At 35.1% G+C, this 26,511-nt stretch overlaps 1 protein-coding gene across 1 annotated transcript in view; it reads left to right on the plus strand.

The window, feature by feature from the left end:
- Window positions 1-26,511, plus strand: part of LOC103916287 (probable G-protein coupled receptor 125) — a 245,912-nt gene that overhangs the window by 90,037 nt on the left and 129,364 nt on the right. Inside the window, exons 6-11 of the mRNA XM_009323256.1 lie at window positions 43-256; window positions 12,795-12,959; window positions 16,352-16,550; window positions 17,904-18,053; window positions 21,139-21,300; window positions 26,096-26,311. Of these exons, the coding sequence (XP_009321531.1) occupies window positions 43-256; window positions 12,795-12,959; window positions 16,352-16,550; window positions 17,904-18,053; window positions 21,139-21,300; window positions 26,096-26,311 (1,106 nt within the window). The remainder of the gene's footprint in view (window positions 1-42; window positions 257-12,794; window positions 12,960-16,351; window positions 16,551-17,903; window positions 18,054-21,138; window positions 21,301-26,095; window positions 26,312-26,511) is intronic.

Raw genomic sequence — 26,511 nt, forward strand, 5'->3', positions numbered from 1 at the left:
GTTTTTTTTTCCTATTTTTCTGTTATTTTGTTTTTCCTGCAGCTGGGCCTCTGGAACTTCCTCTTTTTGAGCTGATCCCATCACAAAGACAAGTGGTTTTTCATGGAGACCGCTTGCCATTTCAGTGTACTGCAACATATGTTGACAATACCACCCAAGTACATTGGTACCACGCTGGTCGCCTGATCGAAACAGATGAAGAGAGTGGCATATTTGTGGAGGACAGCATCATTCATGACTGCTGCTTAATTACACGGTAACGTATGCTCCTTGTAATAGTCGGACTTGTAGGCAAGTCTTGAACAGATGCAACACTTGCAATAAGCTTCATTAAAACATGTATTGGGAGCTGTTTTATTTGAAGCAATTCAATTCCATGCTTGAATTGGAACACACACAGGTATAGGTCTGGTCTCTCATGGCTATGAATGGCTGTGGTGCCAAATCGTATTTCTTCTGTCTAAGTATCCAGATTTGAGCAACTATGGATTTGAAACAGATAAAAACAGTTTCTTACACAGTAAACCATGAAAAGAAACTGAACTTAGAATAGCTTCAGTAGCGTATGAGAGTGAATTACAGCCAAACTACTTCTTCCTGACACCATCTAGAAGATTGATCTACCATAGTGATCTACCTGTGAAGAACTATCAATTTAAAAGGCTTGGATTAATTTCTGTAGGCTCCAATGTAGTGGATCCTATATTCTTTAGTTAAGTAATCTCATATTTGTTTCTTATTAAAATTTTTCTCTACTTTCTATGACTTTTACCATCTGTGTGCCTCTGTGTGCTTAAGAGACAGAGATCTACAGAAAGCTTTGCTGGTGTGAAAAATGCAACAGGAATGAAGTAGAATAGGCTTCTATAAAAGAAGTAACAACTAATATTTGGCAATGACCGTATTGTTCCAGTTTTGCTTCGGTTTTCCCTTTTAAATCTTACTTAATAAATTATTATTAATCTCTGTGTTTATTTTTGGTTTTCATCGTCGTGTACGGGCTTGTCACTAAAAGCCGCTAAGCTGTTGCACACAGCCTTTTGTCCTCTGCCAATTTCCATCATTGATCAAAAAAAGAGTCTGATTCTGTGTCTATGTTCTGCCTTTCTCTTTGTAGAAGATGGAGTGAAAATAGCTCTGCTAATTAGCTCTGGATCATCATTAACATCTTTTCACTCAACCAGTTTCTATTAATATAATTGACCTGAAATGCTTCTTTAACTATCAAATGAAAGTGATGAAGGGAGTCAAATTAATTCCTCTCCACTGGGGCCTTTTGTCTTTATTGATTTTAATTTCGTCTACTCACTGGTTATTTGACCCCTTTTGGAGTCCTATAGATCTGGAGGTGTAGATCTGACCTACTCTCACAGCTACTGGCTTCCTTCTAATACCGATGTGTATGGCTGCAGTGGATAATGAAAAAGACTATTAGACCAATTAGTATGGTAATGCCAAGTGCATGAGCTATTATAAAACTGCTGAGTCACTTAAATTAAAGCATGTTCTTCTTATTTTCCTGATATCAAAATTAAAAGACATGCTGTTAATCTCATTATATTATTCAACTGAATTATATTTTGCACTATATAAGCAATTTGTAGAGCATAGTAATAAACTGAAATAAATTGTCTAAAAATGTTAAGATTTTCAAAATAGCTCTCCTTTTTAAAAAAATAGTTTAGAAGTAGCTTGACTGAATTTTACCTTATATTGCTTAATTTTTGCCAGACTATAAAATAAAAATCATTGTCTACCATAGCAATATTTTAATAAGGATGGTTGATCTGCTACCTACCTCATTTACTGTGCCATTAAATAAGTGACCTTGATGCTCATGTTGCAGTATGCACTGGGACCAGGTATTCAGAAAGAATGTTCTCTAAATACATCATCGTATTTGCTGTTATAGACTGGAAAAATACTTTGACTTGTCCAAGTTATGTGATACAGACTGTCAAAAGGAGACAAAATATTTTTTGAATTAAACTCTCAATGTTTAAACACCTATTTAAAAGCTTAAAACATTTTAACTGCTCGTTTATTTGAGCTATACATTTCACTTCACAATATAGTAGGGCATCAACACTGCCTTTACTGTACAGCATGGTGCTTATCCAGTCAAAAATGCTAATGCTCAAGCAATCATGCCTCTGCCTCGATCGAGGGACTGATCAAAACTAGCTTACTGAAGGCATAAGAAACCTATACTTTTGAAACTAACTTTCAAAAACCATAGTATTTTGAAGTCAATGATTTTTTTTAATATAAATTATAGAGATGTATTGTCTTTTCATGTTGAAAATGAGAAAACATTGCTTAAGTTATGATTGTAAAAACTCTCTTCAGCATTTCTTAATTTTAATGCCATCATCATGACCATGTATACTATAACTCCATTTATATCATTATTATTATTACATGTTAAAATAGTATGTAATAGCATGCTTATTACATGTTACAATAGTATGTATTAATATGCTTGTTACATGCTATTACACACTAATTTGTGATAGTTCTTAAGGCTAAATCACAGTTGTACGAGGCATTGTGAAACATCAGAAAGACCCTGAGGTTATCACATGTTAAGTATAAGATTTGGAGTAAAAATAAAGGTAATTTAAAATCAGTTCTTACAGTGTCATATTTTGCCTTCCTATACCTACTCTTTACAGCAAATGTCCACTTTCTGTGGCTTTCTGTGATTATACTGAAGGACAGGCTTTGGCTTGTGCTGCTTAGCAATTGAAAGATTTCTGAAGCTAGTTTTGAACAAAGAGGTGAAGTCCTGTTCCAAAAGCTGCTTATTCAAACATCTTTAGATGGTTATTTTATTGGGTAGTTCCAGATATTTCTGGACGTGGATTTACAACACAAATATCATACTAAACCCTTCTGTTTTATTAACTGCCACAGTAGAAGGATAAAATATCCAAATGTGTATTTTTTGTCTCCTATGATAAAACAGAATAAACTAAAATAAATGTTTTTGTTACAATAATTAAACTAAAGTTTTGAACTGTATTCCGGCCTGTGACATTTTTCTTGGCAAAGAGTATTCCCTTATAGGAGATCTTGAGAAGGTGTTTTCAATTCTGCTGCTAGCTTGCATTTACCATTTCTTGCCAATGATAATAATATTTGATTTTGCTCATGTTGAATTTTCTGTCATTATGCCTGTGTATAAATGTCATAGTCGTACATGAAAATGTAAATGTGACATGGAACTAATTTCCTATCATCTGTGAAGGGATCTAGCTGAAATTGTGACTTGTGTTTCTATGAAGACAGCCTAATTTCTTAAGCCTGGAATATTAGATTATCCGTTTGATCACAATAAGCGGCAATGAAACAATCCATATCCCTGAAGCCACATAGAAAGCAGATTATGTATGATTCTCTGCAGCATAGCATCTTTCCCAACTTCCCCACTGTTCCCTTTCAGTCTTTAGAGAGGCTAGCAGGACAGTTATTAGAATATTAAACTCAAAAAGAGAAATATTTTAGTTTTATGAACCAAGCAACTCCCCAGTAGTAGAGAGACTTTAATATTCAGGAAGTTTCTTATTTACCACATAGACTATAATGACAATTTTAAAGTCTTTTTGGTTCTATTCTGTAAATACTTGTGTAGAGTGTTTAACAGTGCTTATGTCTCTGACAGCTGCAACGGCTGCTCTGGGACCATTACAGTTCACAAGTGCTCTTTCTGAAAACATTAAACTGTGCAGAAAGTTAAGAAGCCATAAAAAGGAGTGTTACAACTGGAGAAACTAACATGCTTTTAACTACACCTAGGATAGCAGGTGTTAGGATCAGATGTGTTTTTCAGATGTAATTTTTGTTATGTTATGTAGATAGATTTGCCACTGGAAACACAGACTATTAGGTCTCAACTGTGATCCCCCACAAATGGTGTTTTTCTCTTATATGCTGTGCTGAGTATTTTAGTCTTCTAAAAATGGCTGCCAAATGCAGTTCTTAAAACAAACAAACAAAAAAGTAAGCTTACGAATCTGGGTTTTGTTTAAAGCATCTAGTGCTTCCATACATTTTGACAGCAGTCAAAACCAATATGGTCAAATGTAAATAATGAAAGAAATAGTAATGTTTGAGATAAGACAATTATGAAACTCCAGCTGATCCTTTAGGTGTAACAAGGGTAGGGGAAATAGTAAGAAAACTGATTTTAAAATTTATACATAAAATGTGTATACTCATTTCTGAAAGCTGCTTTTAGAGGTATATGATCATGTGAAAATCTTCAAAACTTCCGTCTGCAAAAGAATATCTGATATCAAGGAAGAGTTTCAAATCATGATCCACTTGTACTGTAATAGCGAAGAAACTGGGGGAAAAATAAAAAGGAATGCAATGTTGTGCATTAAAAATTATGATCATATTTTTTGTAATCAAGAAAGTTTCACTAAAAGAATAAGGATAGTTTAAGGTATGGTTATTGAGAGAAATGAATATGAGTACAAATCGATTCCAGGAGTAGACAGGTGGTATCATGACAAGTTTGAGATCCAGGCAGGCAGACCGTATAAGAAAGAACAAAACTTCCAGAAATTCTGGGAGAAAGGCAGAAATTCTATGCCTATTTTTTCTGGAAAGAATCAAAATGACCCCTGAACTCTCTTAACAGTTTGTGGCAAGAATACATCTGGAAAAGATATGAAGCAAGCGGTAGTGGTTTGGACCGATATTAGGTTAAGAACAGTCTGAAAATGGTGTTTCGCCGATGAGCATGTTACTAGGTTGGATACACACTTGGAAGTTCAGATATGTGCCAAATCATGGCAAAATATTGGAGATTCACTCTGCACAAGATTAAAAAAATAGGTGTTAGAACAAATCCAAAGAATCTGATTCAGAAATGCAGATATTTGTGTTCTGCTGTCATGAGCATTTGGAGATGAGCAGCTGAGGGTCATGCTGAGAAGCCCAGGGAAGTCCGCAGAAATTGTTTAGTACTGATATTTTGTGGGTTCATCTAATTGACTCTGCTTGACCCTTAGTTGTTGAGCAGTTAGAAAGAAATGAAGCAAAATAACCATTTAAATTGCAAATCCATGTTTCTGTATCATTTTGAGATTACCTTAAACCCTGCAGTCAATGGTCTACAGCCTACTTCAGGCACTGTAGGCAGCAAAAGACTAGTAGCAGATGCACCTTTACCAGCAATGTTCTCGTACATCAACAGGAAGACAATATTTAAAATTATTGCAGAATATTATGAAATGCACAGGCTAAGGGTTTGATTATCTGAGATTAAGAGAATCTTCATGTGAATTAACTTAGAAGATTAATTAAACTTAAGCCTTTTCTCTAAAAATCTTTCAATTATCTGAATTGAAACCCAATGATAGTTTTTAGTTTTACTACTAATCAGTTTGGGGAATAATTTAAAATATAACCTGTGAAAAAGTATACCAATACTATGAAAAGCAAAAGCAGCAACACGATACCCTCTACTGTTAAAGGAATAGACAATTATGTAAGAATTGTGCTGTGCCATAAAAACTGTAGGCTTAATTTGGGTAACTGCTTATTGAAATGTGATTGAGAAATAGATATTTTCACAGGAAATATATGTAAGTATTTTGGGCTTATAGAATAAAAAGCCCCTAGAAAAATAGTACGTCGGAACTGTAAAAAATTTTGATGGAGTCCTTCTAGAACTTTAAAAGAGTGATGTTGAGACCAGATTAACAAGGTGCCTTGTACTAAATGTTGACCTCTCATTTCCATCTCTGCTTATTTCCTGCAGCTATGTATGGGTCCATCGAGCCACACCACTGAAATGAAATGTTAAGTTCAGTATTAAGAACAAAAATTTGCACTTTCCTCCCCTGCAAGGGGGAGTCAATAGAGTTTTGCTTTGACTTTTTAGGGCCAGAATGATTTTAATGCAGCCCTTCAAAGAGCTGCAGCTATACAGCTGAGGAGATGCTGCACTGCAGCAGCAGTTTGGAGTGAACATCCCAGGACTGGCTTTTTTTAAATTACTTTTCCTGTCAGCACCAACGTAAGGTATAATTATACATTTTTCTCTCAGTCCAGGCAGTGGTTTGTAATCCTGTGCATCAGCTGTGATTATCAGAGCAATTCTGACTTATGTCCAGACTCTGATGTACTCCTTCTACCGAGTCAATCCCCTTAGATACTGGTGAAGCAAACCATTTCTTTTAAACAAAATGTGTTAGAAATATCAAAACAAATAACTGAATTACTTTTTACTTTTCATGTATTTCAATCTATTCAACATAGAGAACGTTGTAGGACATATTGCTTATGGACTTATAGAAAGCTTTTTTACTCCATTAGCATGCAGGAATTCCATCAATATAGGTCCCAGCCCCTCCCCTTCTTTCTCCCTACAGGATAAAAGAACCTTATTTTCAATTGTTTATGGTATTTTGATTGGATGACTCCTGGCCATCACAAAATAAAGTTTACACTGTTGGAGATGCACTATATACTGGAGAAAGAATAGAGATTGTTCCTGAAGTACTTATGTAGGAATGTGCTATGTCTTACCTCCTTTTTAGATCTTCCCAGATTTCTTACAGGTCAGCAAATAAAACAGGTCAGTATTCTAGCCCTAATATAAAATTAGGCTATCCCATAAAGTATTCATTAAATAATTAATTTCTGCATTTGTAACATTACCACTGACTAGAAACAGTGGGAAATTCTGTCAAAGTAGTGTGCATTTGACAAATAATTTGAAATTGTAAAATTAATGTGGTAGTTTTTTAGTTTTTCTTTTGTGTGTTGTTTGTTTTTTTTGTGGGGGGTTGTTTGGGCTTTTTTGCTGGTCCCAGTGGCACGTAATCAGATAATCAAGAATTGTCATAAATATGTTAACACTTCTGAATCATCTGGGAAATATTTTACTTTAAAAGCTTTTTATGCAATTTTGGCTATTGGACTGATTGTCATAGTGTTATTTTTGTCTAAGAACCTCTGATAGTGTACAGATCACAATCTAAGAGTTATGCTAATGAAATAAAGCTTCCTCTGGATATAACATTGCAGCATACAGACTACTTAAGGGCAGATGAAAGGCATACAGCAGGTGTAGCACCATTTCCCCAGAAGACTGCAGTTGTATACATCCTGCGGTCAAGCAGTTTGCTGGTAGAACAAAATTAATAACAATAAACACATTTGAGCATCCCCAAACCTTTCACCAACTGACAAAGCAGCTCGATGATAGACAACTGATTCATGACGTACTTTAAATAAGCCCTGGCCCAGGTGTACTCTCTTCAGATAGCTTTATAGCACTGTGCTTCACAGACCTGCCAGCTGTCTGAAGGTTTCTCCAGCAAGAGAAAGCTTTGAGTGCTCTAGAGCTGTTGATACCTTTTTTTCCCCCCGCTCCCCACTTTACGTTCTCAGCTAGCTAGAGTGGTATGTATTGACTCTAGGACTATGGGAATATGAAGATAAATGCAAACATCTTTATGCACACCCTTCAATGCAGCACAGTAGCTGGTGGTCTGTCGCTACCTGACAAGCTCAATGAGAGAGGAAAAGGATCATACAAGAAACCAAACCTGTTGTGGTATGTTGTAGAGCTATTCAGATTTCTGACTGTTTCTGAAGATGATTTGATTTAGTCACTCTTAGTAGCATTTGTTTTCTCAATTTTAAGAAACAAATTGATGGCATATAAATGTAGGTCACAGGTTCTTTGACATCCACTTACAGAAAACACATCTCGCTGTTGGGCAAATGTTTACGTACCAAATGGATAATATTAGCCTGTGACAACATTTTTGAACATTTGCATTTCAGTCAAAGTAATTTGAGCAATACAAATGAAAATAAAGTGAGATGGTTTACTAACTGACATACAGGTCTTTTCTCCCATTTTGGAAGTAGGTTTTGGTTTGGGTTTTTTTTTCTGTCAATATATTGTCATTAAAATTAGGTCCTTTCCATCAGCATCTCTGAAATCAAATCCAACTGTTGTCATGGTCCTAGCATACTGATGTGAACAAATTAGCTGATAGATAAATTATAGTAAAAGTACGTTATAGCATATTATGTTTCTTGGGTAGCTATGGATGGCATTATATGGTAAGTTATGCTTTCTTTTTATATTCAGTCAGAAGAAACAGAAATGGGTATTGAATTTCCTAAGTGTATGACAAATTGATTACACCTGAAAATATTTGCTAGACATCTAGCATAAAATGAGTGCTTTAATCTTTAGTCTTCCTTTTCTCTTGCTGTTGCCTGGACACAAGCTTTTCTTAAAGGCCATCAGCCTTCTGTTTCTTTCATGGGTAAATAAGTAACTTTGTCAGAGAGATCAGACTAGCAATTTAAGTTCAGTTAAAGCACCTAGATTTACACATTCTCTCTTCATTTTCCATGTTTTAACCTTATATCCCCTGTGAAAGGCTGCATTCCAAGCAGCAGTGTACTCTGGAGACCAACACTCATTTTTTAAATTCTGTGTTAGTATTAATAATTTAAGGTGATATGGGTTGGAGGCAGGTTATGCAGGCCTTCTGCCTCAGCTGTAGAAAAGCATTTGCTGTTTATCTGTCTGAAGAAGAATATGAGGAAACCTAAATGTTATCTGTGTTTGAGTAATTATTTTTTATTTTTCTCCAGGAAGAGCAGTTGGTTCTTCCCAAGTCTTACAGGAACTCAAGTCAGACTTTAAAGCCTTTCTTGTGGAAAGCCAATCAAAATGTGGTGTTAAAGTCTCCTCTTTATTTGTTACTCTTTCCTAGCATGCAAATGACTGCTGGGGCATACAGTAAATGTCGCTAAGGTATTACTTCAGGACATGGTTGTGTAACTTTGCATAATGAGACCTACTTCTGATTGTCTAATTAGTTATGCATAGCTGTAGCAATGCAAAACTACTCCTCAAATAGAAAACCATTGTCACAGGTTACTTGATTACATGAGTATGGCTTCCGCTTGCATTATGGTTCCTCTCTTTGTAATGACCAATGCCACAGGCTTTTATTGAATGTTATAACAACTTTTTCATGCAATTGCATCAGCTGTATATTTTAATTTATTTTTCAATATCCCAGTCATCATATTTGAAAAAGGAATCCTACCACGCATGAAATTTCCCAGTACAAAGAAGAAACATGTCTATTCTCTTTCTTCCTTTCAATGTTTTTACGGAGAAGGCCACTATAGTTTCAAAAGAAAACTTGAGAAAAGCTTGCTAGTCATCCTTTTGATTTTTTTAGGCAGCCATCTTCATATTCAGTTTGCCTTGACACCATCTCATGAATGTCTGACTTTGGTTTATGTCTTGGTAGGTCAAAAATTTCCACAAAAGTAGCAACTATCACACCTCTGAGGAGTGGGATATGATTGCTAATGTAGAGGGAGCAGGAACTCTTTCTGACTCATACTCCATCCTTAGGAAAGCTGCATAGTAGAGGCAAGATCATTTCATTTGTGGCCTGATGTTTATTAGCTTCTGTGAGGTAGGATAATTAAGAAAAGTGTACAGCCACAGGTGCTGACCTCTCTTAATTCTGTTGTGCTCTTGTCAAGCTCCTAAACCAGAGAGTCCTGCCACATTCTCAGGTCACAGGAGAGTTCTTGCCTTTTATCAAGACTTGTTGCCATGGCCAAGAGAGATCAAGAATGCCTTTCTACTAAGAGTAAGAAAAAACATGGAACTTCTGGGCGTGCTAATGTAACAGTGCCAAGACTTAAAATATGTAACTGACCTACTAGAAAACTTTAGGAAGAGGTTTAAAATCCTATACAGGCCCACCCTTTCCTTTTGGTCTGCCAGGACTATGAAGTCGCCAAGGATTCTAAGTGGAGAAAATGTTAAAGGATCAAGTTGACTGCTCTTTTTGAGAATTAAAAGACTTTTTATTTTTTTTAATCCAGTCCCCCAAAATCTCCAGAGGTATAAGATCAATTTGTCATTTGTCATATCCAGATGGTAAGTAAATGAACAGTTTTACCATTGGGCTTGCTATCCAAAATATTCCTAGAGGAATATAAATGAATGCATCATTTACAGTGGCCAGATGGCAATTCAGAGGACAATTCCATGTTCTAGTCATTATACAGCTTCTTCTATATTGCATAAACCTATTCTGGCTTATTTTGGTTCACCATCTGAAGAAAGGGCCATAGAAGATTAGAAATGTGAATGTGAGGATTTACTCATCATTTTCCAGAACTTGAACCAGTGTTCAAGTATTGCGTTTCTACCAGAAGCAACGCTGATGTATCAGTAAATATTTGTCTGTGAAACTGGGAAACTTCATCTAATGACAGGATATCTGTTTAGCAGCAGATAAATTTGCATCGGAACACGTTTCAGCAATTTAAATAAATGGAAAATGTACCCTTTTTCTTCATATTTATTTATCTTCATATTGATTACCTGTAAAACTGATAATATGTTTAAGTATTGCATTTACCTAAAATCACTGTGGTTCCCAGTTTTATCAAATATGTATTTTTAACAATGATTATAGATATTTTATACGGAATATATCAAAAGATCAGCACATCTATCATACATTCTATTCACTTGGGAAGTGTCCGCGTCTTGATGCCACAGGTGAATATTTATGCTGCCTATTGTTTCTGTGACAAAGAGCTTTTACGGATAATTGTTTTTAAAAGCTCTAGGAATATATTCTTTCTCAGCTGTCTATAAAGATGATGTGAGATTGTTGTGACGTATGAAATAGAAGATTTAATTAAAAAAATTTTATCAACTGGCTAATTTCACTTAAGTATTTCAACCTGAATATAAGATGTATTGAGTTAGCTAAGAGGCTGCTGTTCTTGGGCTTTCTCATCTGAGACTTTTAAAGAGAACAATTCCTTCTTTTGACATGAAAATATTCAGCTACTCTGTCTGAGAATGGCTAGTAATGCTTTTTCTATATTTTCTGCAATAAAAACATGTTAGAATTTGTTGTAAAAATGAAATAGGGGGTTCCAAGGTACTTGGACCTCAAAGCCATGATAAATAGGAACAGTGAGAGATTTTTAAAGGTACTGTTTAATGATAAATTTGACTGAATATCTGGAGAACTGCATAAAAATTCTGAAGCAATTTAACTTAAATCAAAGGCTATTTACCATGGTTTGCTTGTTTTCTGGGGATCAAGATAACGGTCCTGTAGTAAGTACTTGAGAAAATCATCCTTCATTGTATGCATATTTCAAAGGGAAAATTACATACGCAGCTGTCTAATCACTTCCTACCTTGATTGCGGTCTACTTCCATGTGTATCAGATGTAGTCTATATACAAGGAGATTAGATTCAATCCTTTCTTGTAGCGAAGTTAATAAAAGGGCATATATAATATACAAAGGTTTAAACTGAAAAAGGATGATGTTTTTAGAGAAGTTTAAAAGAGCAAAAAATTAAAAATAAATTATACATAATTATTCTCTGTATATCCTTCAAATTGTCAGGCTCTTTACAAAAGTGCCAAAGGCCACAAGTAGAATATTTTAAGAATTTGTTTTAACTAGAGATTTGAAATCAATTTAATAACGTTTAAATTCTGTGCTTCTCTTTTCATAATGTACCTTCTCTCCCTTTCTGACTGTACTCCATCTCTTCCCACATAATTTCTAATTGTCTAAACCACAAGGCGTAGTCAAAGGCGAGCCATTTGTATAAAGCAAAGTAAATATTTCAGATAATTACTACCTTTTTTCCTCTCCCAACTACTTGCAAAAGCTGTGTTTTCTTTAGAACTGTAGTAAAATTTATTTCTAGCCCAATAGCAGATTTAAGATCCAATGTATTACTTCCTTAAAATGTAGTAGTTAACATTATTTTTGTCTATGAGATCTATGGAGTTACAGTAATTGGATAAAATTCTATCCCTGATGAAGTCAATTGAAAAACTAAACTTTATTGACTTCATTAGGGCCCAGGTTACATCCATTAGATGAAGGAAAGCTTCTCTCCTGATTTAAAATATACAGAAAATACTAACCAGAACAGTTCTGGACAATTTTAAATGTTTCTGAAATTATTTTATCCTCCTCTAATTATACATAGAATATTTAGCCTGGGTAGCTAAATATTGGTGTGGTGCAGTCATGCAGAATGTCTGTATTGTAAGAGAAGCCACAAAGTGTCTCTATATTTAACTTGTCTAACACTCATTATAAAGAGTTAATGCAACATTAATTTATTTATATTAATAACTACATTTCATATTTGGTGGGGGGCAGTGTGAAAGACGTTTGTGAGTAGTAAAGTACTGAAAGAAATATCAGCATTTGCCTCATCTCATTTTGCATTCATCAGGAAAATTCTATACGGCTTCCGAAGTCAATGGCTATTCTAGAAAACTTTTCCCATGCCACCACAGGAGCAGCAGATTCTGCTGTTGAAATGCCATAGGAGCTGCAATCGCAGCTGAAGGGAAGCATTCTCTGTGAATTGGTTGTGTTGTCAACTTGAAATGCATTTCTGACTTTCAAGTGCTTGTTTATGCAACAAAAAAATCCATTTTATAATATTTGGGGAAAGGAGAACGGGCATTGACACATAGCTGATATACTTTTGTGATGATTGGTAATCTGTGTTATAGCCTGTCATGATCTGAGTGGTCAATCCAAATTGGTGCTACTAAAATCTTAATACCAATCACTCACATATTGTCTATCCCTATAATAACATAGAGCAAAACCTGTTTTTATATTTTCATAGAAAATCTCTGAAAATAGTGTCAGAAAACCAATGACTCAATCTCTATATGATTAAGCATATACAATAATTTATCTTTTATTTTTATAGTGAACTTATCCTATCCAGCATTGACATTGATGCAACTGGAGATTGGGAGTGTCTAGTCAACAATTCCTATGGAAATAGCACTAAACAAGTAGAAATTGTGGTACTTGAAACAGCTGCACCCTACTGCCCTGCAGAAAGAGTCATTAACAACAAGGGAGATTTCAGGTATGATTTTCTGGTTTTGGAGTGTGTTTCATACGTTGGTATAGATATGGACCATATTCATGCTTACATGATACTTCAGTGTCAGTTACGAAGTTGTCACTTATTTTACTTGTCATTTTTATGTAATATAGGAGGAAGGAAGAGCACTGTGATTTTTATGGGAGATGGCAGCTAGTGCTTCAAGAGCAGCAGTGGTTTGTGAAGGTCGGAGAATCTTCTGATTCCTCAGTGTGAGATTATGGAAAATTTCAAAAGGTGTAGGCTCTTTACAGCTAAATGAGAGAGGGTTCAAAGTGGTTCTTGGTCTTTTCTAAATTACAGAATATGATAACTGCATTAAAGCATTAGAAGATTAAATCTTCAGTACTTTTCTAATCTGTTCCCGTTCTGCTGATTTTGTTCAGCTGATACTAGAGGTAACAAATAACATAAAACTGTTAGTAAAATATTTCACTGAAGAGAATCAAAATAGCAAGTAAAACTACTTAGTAAAACAAATAGATAGTTTGAGGTGAGCTTAAGGACACACACAGTTTCACCAATATATCACATGATTAGAAAACACATCCTTCCTGCTATCTGAATCTTGGAGTCTGCACAATTTTGTTGACTAAATGTAATTTTTGTTTCATCTTTACTTTTATCTACATATGCTGGTGGGTTTTTTTTAAAGTTTAATCCTCATAAACTGACGAAAAAGTTAAGGATTCTGTGGAATTTGGTATTGTTTTCAGTTAGCTCTAAAATACTTCAATGATATGTATAAAACTCTTAAACAAAATATAATTACCTGCTTGACAATGAGACTGGTGTATGATGGCATTCCCATTGAGAAATCAAGAAGATAATTTGTTACCAAGTGAATTATAATAAGAATTCAGCTTGAACAGTTAATGAAAGGAAAAGTAGATGAGAGGAAACTTCTCTTAAACACCAGAACTTTCTGCAAATACTTCTGACCTGAAAGCCTCTCTTCATTTTTGTTACTTTAAAACTTTTTCAAAGGCCTTTTACTACTGTTTCTTGTGTTTGAATAAAAATAAAGGAATGAATTAGAAAGAAGTGGAGAAACTGACTCATATAATCTGTTTTCTCTTTACTATGAAGCTATTTCATTACGTTAACCTCAGTTCCAGTGAGTATACCACATTTGCTGAACATACATTTATATACCAATTTAATCCATATATATGGATTAAAATCCATTAGAGATCTTTGACAATCTCAGCTATACATTTTTTTCGTGATCACAAAAACTGCCATTGTGTTTTCTCATAATGGACATGCTTAAATGTATTTTAATTAGATCTTTTTTAAATATATATACTTCCTATCAGATAACACGTGCTGAATCTTTTAGATGACAACTTTATGAAGTTCTTGTTCTTGCCTGAAAATTACATCCTTTTCTTCATAAATAAATATATATAAATTCTACAGACTGCACAAACTAACACCAGGGGCATTTTTGTCATTTTATATAAATCAAAAGAACAGGAGTGCACATTTCTCTCCCTGTTGATCATCTTCCTAGAAATCCATATAAATTTATTTTTAAAAGGTATGTCAAAAAGATGCTGAGTCCATAGGTTCTTTTGGCATTTGAGGGAATGAATTTAAAATTATAGAGAATTTATCAGGCTCAAACTCAGCATTAGTACTTGAAATTGTTCCAAAGGTTTATCCTCAGAGACGCAGCTATCACACCAGTAATTTTTCTTACAAAGGTCTTTGAAGTTTTGATAACATAGCAGGTATGTAACCAGAAAGAGTTGAACCACAAAAGCAAAGCTAGAAAGAACAGTTCTTTCATTGGGCCAAAAAAGGAAAAAAGCATCAACTGTTAGGGAAGTGTGGTCCTTTCAGCTGACCAGCCTAGGTGGTATTTATAATTGCACAACTGCAGTAAGAATTAGGCACTGTGACTCAGAATGAACTGGCCTTATGTACTAAGTGTTTTTCTCTATGATGGCCATATTTTGCTCATTTTTTGTTTTTCAGCTCCCTGTAAGATCATTCTGAAATGCAAGTGGTAATGTTGTAATGTCCTGTCATTCCTATTCATAAAGGCCAGGTTCTACTACCTGTGCTAATACTAGTTTCAGAATTACCTCTTTAGTTTTACTTTTGAGGTAAGTTGCTACTCAGTTTGGCCCAATTGCATTAAAGCAAATGTTTTACTAAAAAGACTGTTTCAGCCCAGAGGCAAAAGGAGAATATACTACTGTACATATTTTTATTTTTTGTGAAGCTCCTTTCATGGTTCATTTTCCATCAACTGTTTTTACATCACAAAATTAATTACTCCGGTGACAGTTAGCTATGACATATAAAAATATTTTTCTTCTTACCTTTTCTTTCTTTGAAACGAGGAAAACTTACATAGCCCAAAACCTGTCAGTATATTATGTAACAAAGTCCAAATGGACCTGCATTGTATAACTAAGAGGGACTAATATGTATGTTTGAGCAAAGGTGGATTGTCAAGGTGGGGCTTCACTGGCAGGCAGAATATTTTTATGATTGGTTGGGTTCGATCATTATATCAGTGCAATTAAAGAACTATATCCTTTCCAGACATGCTGACTTGCTGATAATATGCTTCCGGTTTTGTTTGATTTCTCCCAATTACCTGATCCTGCTATGTCCGTACTAGCCTAGAAATGACAATGGATTTTTGTACCAAAAGAAATAGATCCAGTTGTGCCGTTCTAGGTTGAGACTGCAGCAGATATACAGAAAAACAGTATTGTTTAATAGACCTATGAGCTAAATAGAAGAATTCTGGCTGCTCTTGATTTGTAGTTTGTTTTCAAAGGCTGTTTTGCAATCACACTACATAAATCATGTACACCTAAATAGTTAATTTTTGAGGGCTAGCTCCTTCCTTCTCCATGAGACACAATCTCTGCTGAAAACGTCTTTATTGGTTTCTGATACATTCAGGGATTTTTGCTTTTCGGGGCTTTGTGGCAGAGAGGGCTTTGTAGCGTTGGGTCAAAATGCAAAGCAAAGATTGCCAGGTATATTTTGAGCATTTACCTTTTACAGCATTTAGTAACAGGGTTTTGGTTTTTTTTGTTTTATGGACTTACTGCTCTGCCTTGTGCAGTCTGCAAAGATGAATGTAGGGAACATGCCATCCATATTTTTTTCCTTAACACCAAACACCTTCCTGAAATTAATGCAGAATTAATGTGTGACCAGCCAGACTCGAACCTCTATAATTCTGACATTTTCCAAGGGAACAAAGTAATTTGTTATAGAACATAATGAGGTAAAATTTAAAATAGCCTTTTTTCTCATATATTCTGTATATTGTTGCTATATTGTAAGTTGCCTTTAAATAAGAAGTTTCATGCTGTAATTTTTTATTATCATGTTGTTCATAGATGGCCCAAAACTCTGGCCGGGATAACTGCTTACCATCCCTGTCTCCAGTATTCATTTAATTCCCTTGCCTTTCACAATGGCGCAGAAGAGTCTAAGGCATGGCGTAAATGTAATCGAACTGGACGTTGGGATGAAGAAAACTATTCGGAATGTCCTTATTCACAAGAAGTAACTCAAGTTCTTCATGCTTTTAGTCAGGTAACATTATGAAATCCAGGGCTTCCCTTCTCTAGTACTGATTTTATTGAATAGCTTGCAAGAAATGTCTGTTCAGACACAAGTTTGGGACAGCTGGACTTTTAACAAAATGTTTTACTTGAAAGACAATGTGTTTGTTTGGTAACTGAAGTTGTAGTAGGAACAAGTGTACAACATTTATTGCCTTTATTTTATTTTTTTTTTTTTTCCTCTGGGTGCCTGGAGTCTAGATGACCTTTAGTAATAATGGCAGGGTCATCAGTGCTTCACTTCAGTTCCTTCTTTGTCTTCCCCACATGCATTTTTACCAGAAAGATGTTAATTACTCTTGAAGTCCTGTATCAGAGTTTTGTCAGATGAAGTGCCTTTCCTCATTGCCATTGTCCATAATATATTCAAAAGAGCTGCAGAAATGAAGCCTACTTTAGAATGCCTTTTCAATGTCTTCCAAAAAAGCAGTACTTAAATGGCTTCTTATGGATAAGTAAAAAAGAGAGTGAGATAAAAAAGTAAATGGATAGAAATTAATGAGAAAAAAAAGAGCATAACAGGGAACGTCATGGAGGAAGGCACAGACCTGTGACTGCCATACTAATGTTTACAACTTTCAGTTTCCTCGATCATTTCTTCCCAATAGTAGTGCTAGATTACACCACAGGAAGTTTGTTTTCAGATGTGTTCATAGTTAAATAAGAATAATTACTATATTAAGAGAGCCAGTGCAATTACAGGATAATAAAATAATTAGGAAGGTCTCCAGAATCCAGTCCATTCTCCTGTAAGCAATGAGGTTAGGCCAGGTTTCTCAGGGCTTTATCCACTCAGGTCTTTAAAACCTCTGAGGATGGAGGCTGCACAACCTCAGAGGGTAACCTGCTCAAATGCATGACTGTCCTCATGGCAGAAAAGATTTTCTTCATAACCAGCCTGAACTTCTCTTCTTTCAACTTACTACCATTGTCCCTTGTACTCCCACCATGCACCGCTGTATATATGAACCCTCACTGATACTGTTGTTGTCACGATGATCTAAAGATATAGCCAAGGCAAGGTTAGTAGCTTGGTATAATATTTTATGGGGCCAGTTAGTTACAGTCAAGAAAAAGTAGACAAAAATCTTCAAAATTTGTTGGCCTGTTGTGGTGGTGTCTTCAGATAACAGCAATGAAATCTAAGATGTAATGCTGAAGATACATTCATATGCCCCTGAAATTCATGTCCCTGGTACTACTGATGCATATAAATCCATATGAAATTAGAGTAAGCATTATACAAATGGACATGATCTCCAGTTTTTAAAAGAGAACGAAGCTAGCTGATTTATTACACATAACAATTCTGATGTATTTTCAGATGCACATCAATTTGACAACCGTGCTTGAATTTTCCCGCCAGCTGACAGCCTACACAAGAGGTGCTTCCCACTTTGCGGATAAAATGGATGTAATATATTTGGCTTATATAATGGAAAAGTTAATTGTCTTCGTGGATGAAGTTGAAGATGTAAGATATCTTCTCTATGCTGACAAAAAGTGTCACTTAGAAGTGAAGTCTTCACATATGGCCCTGTTCTTAACGTATGCAGGCACACACTGAAGAGTAGCTTCTAAAATTGATTGCTGATATTCTGATTGCAAATGTTCTGCATATACTGTGATATGTTTCTTTGTGCCAAAAAGGACAACTAAGCCATCTCATCTGACTGACAAAGGCATGGCTGCTTAGGAATAAAAATTGGTTTCCAATAAGCCACTTCTTTAATTTTCTTTTTAATTTTAATTTCTACCATGTCTAACATATTAGAATGAACTCAAGGTGCCTCCCCATCTGGCCACTGGAGTTACACGTGCTTTTGTTTTCTCCATTTCATCAGGAGGTTTTCACTGAGTTTTGAAAGCATGTATCACTTCATGTGAAGAGAAGATAACGTGTCTTTAAGTGCAACTTCCTACAGAAACTTTTAGCATAATGTATGGCATTTTTACAGGGAAATCTAATCAGAGTTATGCAAACCCTATGGGGAAAATAGGTTTTTACAGAGAACAGCAATGTTCATTATAGTTTTTACTGTTAATTTTCAGAGTAACTGCTTGCATAAAGATTTCATAACCTGTAATTTCTGTACACATGATAGCTATAGTTAAAACATTTGTTTTCTTTTGGTTTGGCATAGTTCATTCCATTCTGGCTCTGAGGATTGTAACAGTTAACATTATAGTGCCAATTTGAGAAAGCCTCCAACTTCAATTTCATCATTATATGCCAGACCTAAAGTGTATTATTAAGTGCTCTCCAAGAATCATGTTTCAAAGCTACAATTGTATTTCAGCTCAAAATCCTGATAAGATCTTGCTGCTTTCTGACAAAACAAAAATTTACCATCCAAAGGAAACAGTTGGATTTACCATAAAGCCTCTTTGTTTTTCTAGCAGCTGATTCATTATCCATTAAAACTGAGCACCATCTCTAATCTTTTAATTGATTTCTTCCACCTTTCAAATAGGTTTCAGTTTCTGGTTTTTGGTATCAAAACATCTCCATCTCCACCACTTATCTCTACATCTCTTATTTCATAATCCCTTATTGTTTTCATAATTTAGAACATTTCTCCTAATTCATCTCTGTTTCCCTCTTCTATTTTGAACTTTACACTTTTTCCTCTCTCTCAAGTTCACTAAGTAGGTTCCTCATTCATTGACCTCTTTACTAACACCCATTTCTTAACTCTCACTCATAAGGTACAAAAATACATGTGAGGTTAAAGTGTCAGTAGTTTCACATATGAGGCTGCACTCATGTAATTATAAATAGAATTGAACTTCATTTAATACAAGTCAACATATGAACAAAGGTATATTAGTTTGGAATTGACTAGCAGCTGAAACTACAGTTATATAAAACAATTAGAAATTAATGAAAATACATACACAGAGGTTTTCTGTGATGTATCAAAATAATTTTTAAACCATTTTAGCTAAACTAGTACAGTTTCTGTACATCCTCTCCGGGGAGTGCCCTTCCCAGTCAGCACAGGATTATTCATTTTTATACAATTTAGTGGTACTTTGTCCCATCTGGTGGTTCACCTCTCAAACAAGAGAGCTTCAACAGCTGCACTGGGGACATATTTTCAATATATTACAACTTTTTGCCAGGAAGATGTACATGTATTAGCCCAAATTTTTGTATTTTTTAATGCCATGCCTTTACTCTTCATTAATGCATTTAATTATAATATAAATTACTTCCTCTTCTTATTTCTCTCCTTTTGTATATTTATAGACTATTGTTCTGCCCTCAGTAAGTTACTGCTTAGCTGATTGGTGTATGCTTTAATCGTTTCTCATAAATCACTCCAGTCTCTTAATGTGTTTTATTATTATTCATTGTATCAATAACTCTGTCACATTGTTAAAAGCCATCTAGAATTATCTAGTAATTATGTTCTCAAAAATAGATTAAATATTTCAGGAACAGTCACATAAAATTTCATATATAGTCTCATTACTTCTGTGTCCCTTGCAATGCATGTGAAATTTATGTATTTTTTTTTAATTGACAACGCAGAACTAACTTCATAACCTCAGTCATTCCTTAAACCTTTTTCACCGTTGCTGAATTTCTTTTCTCCTTCCCACTGAATTATCTGTGTATTTGCCTGATTTTTCTGTTTCTATTAGTTTGACTTTTTAGCCTCTTGAACTTTTCTTTAGCTATATTTCTCTCAGTTATTTTTTCTCTTCTATATACCTTTTTATTCAGGTTTATTTGTGACAAATTTGTATATCTTTGGCATATCTTTGCCTTCGAAAATAATGGTAATGTTAATTTTGAAATCTCACTCAAATTAAGTTTTAGAATTTTAAAAGTAAATATTTTCATTTTGATTTGAAATAATCACAAAAAAATATTCATAATGATGTTTATTCTTTCTAAATGTAATATACTAATAAAAATTTGAAACACATAGTCATACTTACCAAAATCTGCAAAATATCATCTGGCAAAACAAAGATTTATCACTTTGCGTTAGCCACAAGAGTGAATTAAAACATCCAAAGCTATAAGCCCACACTTTCTGTATAGCCAATGAGATGATATAGGTTTGTATCAGCACCTAAGTTATATCTCAAATTTACCCCCTATGTCTGTAACAAAAACGACTTTCAAATATCTTTTCCCTCTTTTTTTAATTTTTTTTTTTCCCCCTCAAAGGTCCTCTGATTAAACATGAAGCAGTTCTTTAGATAAGCATGGTCAATTTTAATTAGTTTAAGAAAGAGGATGATAATTCTGGGATTCCATTTATCGCCCAATGAGAGACTCAATTTTTGTGGTGTATCTTGAAGATAAGCTTTAAAATTGTGAATAAAAAAGCTTTTCCTTGAAGTCAGTTGCACTTTTCTTTTCTTTGGCTTTATTTTTCAGCCCATTTAATTTTCTTAATAGGATCAAAACTGTCTTTGAATGATGGTTACTAAGAGAAATAAGATGCCTGCTTTCAGTTGTACTCGTGTACTCTTTTCCTATTTTTGTGAGTTTTGCAGACAATACCATTTTTGGTTTGTTGGTTTTTTTTCTCTTCCAGATTGGGGATGCTCTTATTGAAATTGCCAGCAACATAATGTTGGTTGATGACCATGTGTTGTGGATGGCTCAAAAGGAAGACAAAGCCTGCACCAGGATTGTACGATGTGTGGAACACATTGCAAGTCAAATACTGACCAGCAATATTCAAGTTATATCAAAGGTATTTAATAAAATTACAAAACTTTTTGTCAGAATTTATTTTTTAAATGTCATTTCTCTTCACAATTTTTAAAACCAACTAGTATACAGAGAAGCGAGTGTGTAAGCCAGATACACAGCATAGCAGATTTACATAGATATACTTGGATTCTGTGATTGTTTTTTTTCTTGTCCTTACAATAGGCTGTTCACAACACTATCTTTCTAGCGTTCTTACTATTCACTCAGTTTCTATTGTTCTTGTCACTACAGTATATGGGTTTATTTTGAAAGGTCTAAGTTGAGTGAATGAAATTTTTAATAAGAGAAAAGACAATATGCTCCCTTGTTGCCTGAAGATTTTTTGCCTTTCAGAGAGGACTCTAGACAATACTTGTTTAAAGCATTTAGAAAATGATCAAAAAAGGTGCATCTTTTCATTAAGTTTACTAATTTGTGGTTAGTTTTAGATTTTTAGAAGTGAGCTGTAGCAGTATGAACTAATCGTTCTTATTCCTTGGCCTACACCTACATGAATTTGTCATTTAGATACTGAGGGGTTGTCATTTGGGTACTGAGAAACTGTCTTTTTGACAGTTTCAACATCTAAATAGCAGAAATGCATCTAAATCATGAACCTTGAAACTTATCCTTTTAGAATTTTAGATAAATATTTTAAAGCCTTATCGCTCCTTGGGTTGGTTTGCTTGCTTGCTTCATTTTAAACAACCTTTATTATTTTCTCAGTTGTCTACTGCTTTTACATGAAGACACTATTTAAAAGTGAATTCAGTCCTAGCTTCAATTACAATTGAATATATTTTACAACTATACCTTAAATAAGGTATCAAAGTAAAAAAAAAAGAAAAAAAAAAGGAATTATACACTGAGCCGAATTACAGGCTGAGCCAAATAACATAATGGCCTTAGTTCCTTCACTGTATATTTTTAGAAAAGCAGTCTTTCAAACAAAGACAAAAATATCTTGGACTGTTTTCTAAAGGATGTTTTTTATTTAAATCCTGTTCACATAAAAGAATGAAATTTGCTGAAAATATTTATTTATTTATATTAAATACCTGGAGACAATAATGTGCCTTTTAGAAGTATTTTGCAATGTAACAGCTAGGAGGGCCCTGTTGCTTTATACTTAAATTTCTTTTAAAGGTCAAGTGCCAAAGGTGATTTTTTTCTTGTCACTGCCTCAGGAAGCTTTTGACATTACTGTAAGCAGTAATTCTGTGTACTCAGATGTAGATCCGTGTCACTAACCTTTTTGCCATGCTTTATATTTTTGCTTCTTATAGTTTTCTGTAGGAGAATTAGTTTACTGTTGAGTGCAATTTGTAAATAAACAAAGCTGTGGAGTTTTTCTGGTGTCATCTCATGCAATACCAAACACTTCTGTTCCTTTGGGAGGCCAGCCAGCAAACTGTCTCACAGAAATTGTATCTGCTTGCTTTGTTTTAAACAACAGCAAATAAAACCCCCAAAGCTTAGGTAGCCGCTAGCTTATAATGCCATTCCTGAAAAAAAGGAACCTCTTTAAAATGTGTCAGTCATATAACGTATGCACGACTGTGTTCCCATACATTGAGAAGCTACTTCAGAGCCATGAATGTTACGCTACATGATTTTTTGAAAACAAGAATGTTTTTCCAGTTCCATGAGGTTGTGGAATGACTAATTTTGAGGTCAGAAAAACACCAGGATGGATACCTTTGTTCAGATCTTTTTAAGTCTCCCTTGCTGTCAAATGGCATACAAAACACCCTGCAGGAAGAACAGTCAGTAGCAACTTTCAAATGCTAGATAATTTCATATATATATATATATATAAAAATCATGATATATTTAATGTTTCATTTAATAATCATATAACAGTAAAACAAAGAAGACGTTATCCTACTCTATGCTATTTAAAATCTTCGAGAAGTCATATAGCTGCCGTCAGCCGGGATGCTGGGCAGGCTGGGGCAGCTGGGGGCAGCCCCAGCCCAGGGGCACGTCCTCAGCAGTGGAGATGAGGCCAGGCAGGGAACACAAGGCAGCAGGTCAAGGTGAGGGTCAGGCCTGGTGATGGGAACCGGGCCCAGTCACAGCCTGGAGGTCGCCAGGCCAGGCCGTGGTGAGGAGGCCGGCCCCAGGTCAATGGTGGGCCTGGGACAACAGGGCTGGTGGCCAGGCTGCGACGCAGCCACCATGGGGTTCAGGTGAGGCCTTAGAGGAGCCTCAGCTTGACACTGGGCCAGAAGGAAGGGGATGGGAGCCCCCTCAAAAGCCCCGGGTGCAGCCGGAGAGGCGAGGGGTGCCCTGGGCATCTGAGAGCTCCCAGGGTGGATCTGTATGCCTCAGCACCCCCAAATTAATTTCCCTTCAGTATTGCTCTGAGGCGCTTCTTCGCTCCTGCTTTTATTTTATTTCTGTGTATAAATGTCAGATGTGCAGTTTGAAAAGGAAGACTTCCAGCTGATGATAAAACTTATCTCAATGGTCTTGTGTCAGGCGGGTGCAGTAGTTTTCAAAACCACCTCTGAAGGGTTTTCATTTCATTCTCCAGCTCAGAAAATTTTAGGCTAGTTGCAACATGGCTTTTTGTTTGTGCTCTCAGTCTTTGCAGCCTTCGGCGCTGCTCTCAGCTTATCCAGGTAACAATCCCTTTGGCCCTTCTGCTGAGTGGTGCCTTTATCTGAGTTTTAGGAAATGGACACCAAATTATCATTTTCTCTATCTGTACTGCTTAGAGACAAGATTAGCTTGTGTCTTTTCATAACATGTATCTGACTGTGGCTTGTTTCCATGGATAATTTTTCCCTGAGTTCATCTGTATTCATTTTCTAGTTCATTTTACAATCCTGCATAATGAACACTGGTTTACCTTGCATTTTACCCATCTGTTTCTATATGCTGAGAATGGCATGTTCACAGTGTTTGAACATTGTCAAGCCTTTACAGGTATATTTTTGAGAGTGGAAAACCTCAAGTGTTTAAAGAATTTAATAGTCAAAATTTAAAAAATAGGGCTCACTGTTGTGAAATCACTTGAATCCTTATTCCAACATTATCTAGCAAACATCTTACTCTCCATCACCTCACAAATGTGAGATAGGGAACTAGTGTTATGCCCATTCTACAGCAGAAAACATGAAGTTATGAATAATTAAGATTAAAGAAAACCTGTTACCACACAGGAGTTTTAACTGAGTTGTGTAGCTTGATTCCCGTGATATGGATAATAGTATTCTGCAAGCAGTAAATTTTTTAACTCCTTGAAAGGCTATCTGCAGATGGTACAAAAAGTTATCCAAGTAAACCTAGTTTCAGGTTTTAGGAGTTTTCAATAAACAGCCACTGGATTTTTAATACAAAAATTATTGATTCCTAATGATCTTTGGCATTCAAGTGTAGAAAAAGATCACCTTCAGGCAAGGACAGAAGAGTTGGAAATTTAATCTGAAAAAGGGATGTTTTAGGAATTTAGAAGCAATTTAAAAGAATCTTTAGGCTACTTTTACTTTAAAAGTAATATATATTACTTTTACATAAAAAGTATAAAAAATATACAGAAAGCTTATAGATTTTGTCTAATTTCAACAAAAAGTAAAATAAATTGCTTAACGAGACTTCAGTACTTTCATTTTGGACATATGCAGAATCATCAGTGATTGAAGCATTTGAAAACCTTTTCCGAAGTTCAAAAGAGGACCAGCAAGTCATGCACTGTGTCTCATGCTAAGATTTAATGTGTTCTGGTACCATGACGTTTACACAGTTAGGCTACCCTCTGTCGTGCCCTTATATTTTTATGCAAAACATTTTCTTTAGATTCATTTATTAGTATGAATTAATGTGATTTTCTTCAAAGAAGTCATTTCTAGTCAGCACAACTCATATGATGCCGCAAATTCTGAAGGATTCACACCAATTTTTACTAGGTGGATTTAAGGTACTTCTGTATTGCTAGCTTGCAAAGTACAGTAATACGAAACTGCCACGTTTGTACATTTATCCTTCTGATAAACCTGCTAGTTTGTGGCTTAACTCAGGTATCTTTACATTGCAATCAATGTGCAAAATACATACACTCACAGATCACTAAACAATCTATGCCTGGAAGCAGAAAGCATATAGTCCAATAAGTGTGGTGCCAGTCCAAGCTAGTCAACCTGATTATAACATGAGCTATATGAGATTCACGCACAGGACTGTGCTGAAATGAATATACTAGTTTAAGGATAGAGATGCATATCTCTGCGCTGTGCTACAGTCTCCATCTAGACACATCACCTCACTAAAGGGTAGGCCAAAGACCTATAACGTCGTGTTGCATTGAACCATATAGTCACATTCAATATTCTAGTGGAACAAGATCTGTAATAAATCAATCCATCCACCAAATAGCTAAGAAGTTTTCTGTTTCATTTCTGAGGTACAAAGCACATCCTTGTTCATTTTTTAAATAATTCCTACTACTGCAGTTGCTAGTTAACTTTATAACTATATTGCTTTAAATCAGGATTGATTCCATTGAAGCTGATAATGACACAGTTGCAAAACTGATATAATAATAACTGCTATAACTGATATAAACTGACATATTCCTAAAGAAGATTCAAGCAAACCCACTATGCCATTGTAGAATTCTAGATCAGTTCTTTAAATAAGTTCCATTTTCTTTCTTACCCTACAAATATGTATGGAAGTGTGTGCATGCACAATCCTTTATAAAGTATATACAGTAAATACACAATGCACGTATAATAATGCAATTATGCTTAATGAGTTAGCAACATATCTGCTTCTCAATGTTTTCACAGGTATCTCGTAATATTGCTCTGGAGGCCTTTATGATCAAGCCATCTAGTTTCACAGGAATGACTTGCACTGCCTTCCAGAAAATATCTGCAAATTCTGACAAGTCAGTGGTGCATGATTTGGGAAGCTGGGAAGCAAATCACCATCTTGATCAACATTTGAATTTCAAGTGCAACACGGGCAATCTGAATGGTTCGTTGGTGAATTCTTCTACCAGGGTAAGTCAGTACAGTCGTGAATATAACTCATCTATTTCAGTGTGTTTTCAGTAGTACCTTTAAGCAGAATACTGATTTGGAAAATGTATATTTTATGTGTTGTTAGTATTGTAAACTGGTTAATAATTTCAACATGTAAGTGGCCTTAAACTGGTGTAGCATATTTTGTTGTGCTAACGGATATTCCATTAATGTAATCA

This window comes from Pygoscelis adeliae, unplaced genomic scaffold (genome assembly GCF_000699105.1).
Source record: "Pygoscelis adeliae isolate BGI_AS28 unplaced genomic scaffold, ASM69910v1 Scaffold294, whole genome shotgun sequence".
Classification (NCBI taxonomy): domain Eukaryota; kingdom Metazoa; phylum Chordata; class Aves; order Sphenisciformes; family Spheniscidae; genus Pygoscelis; species Pygoscelis adeliae.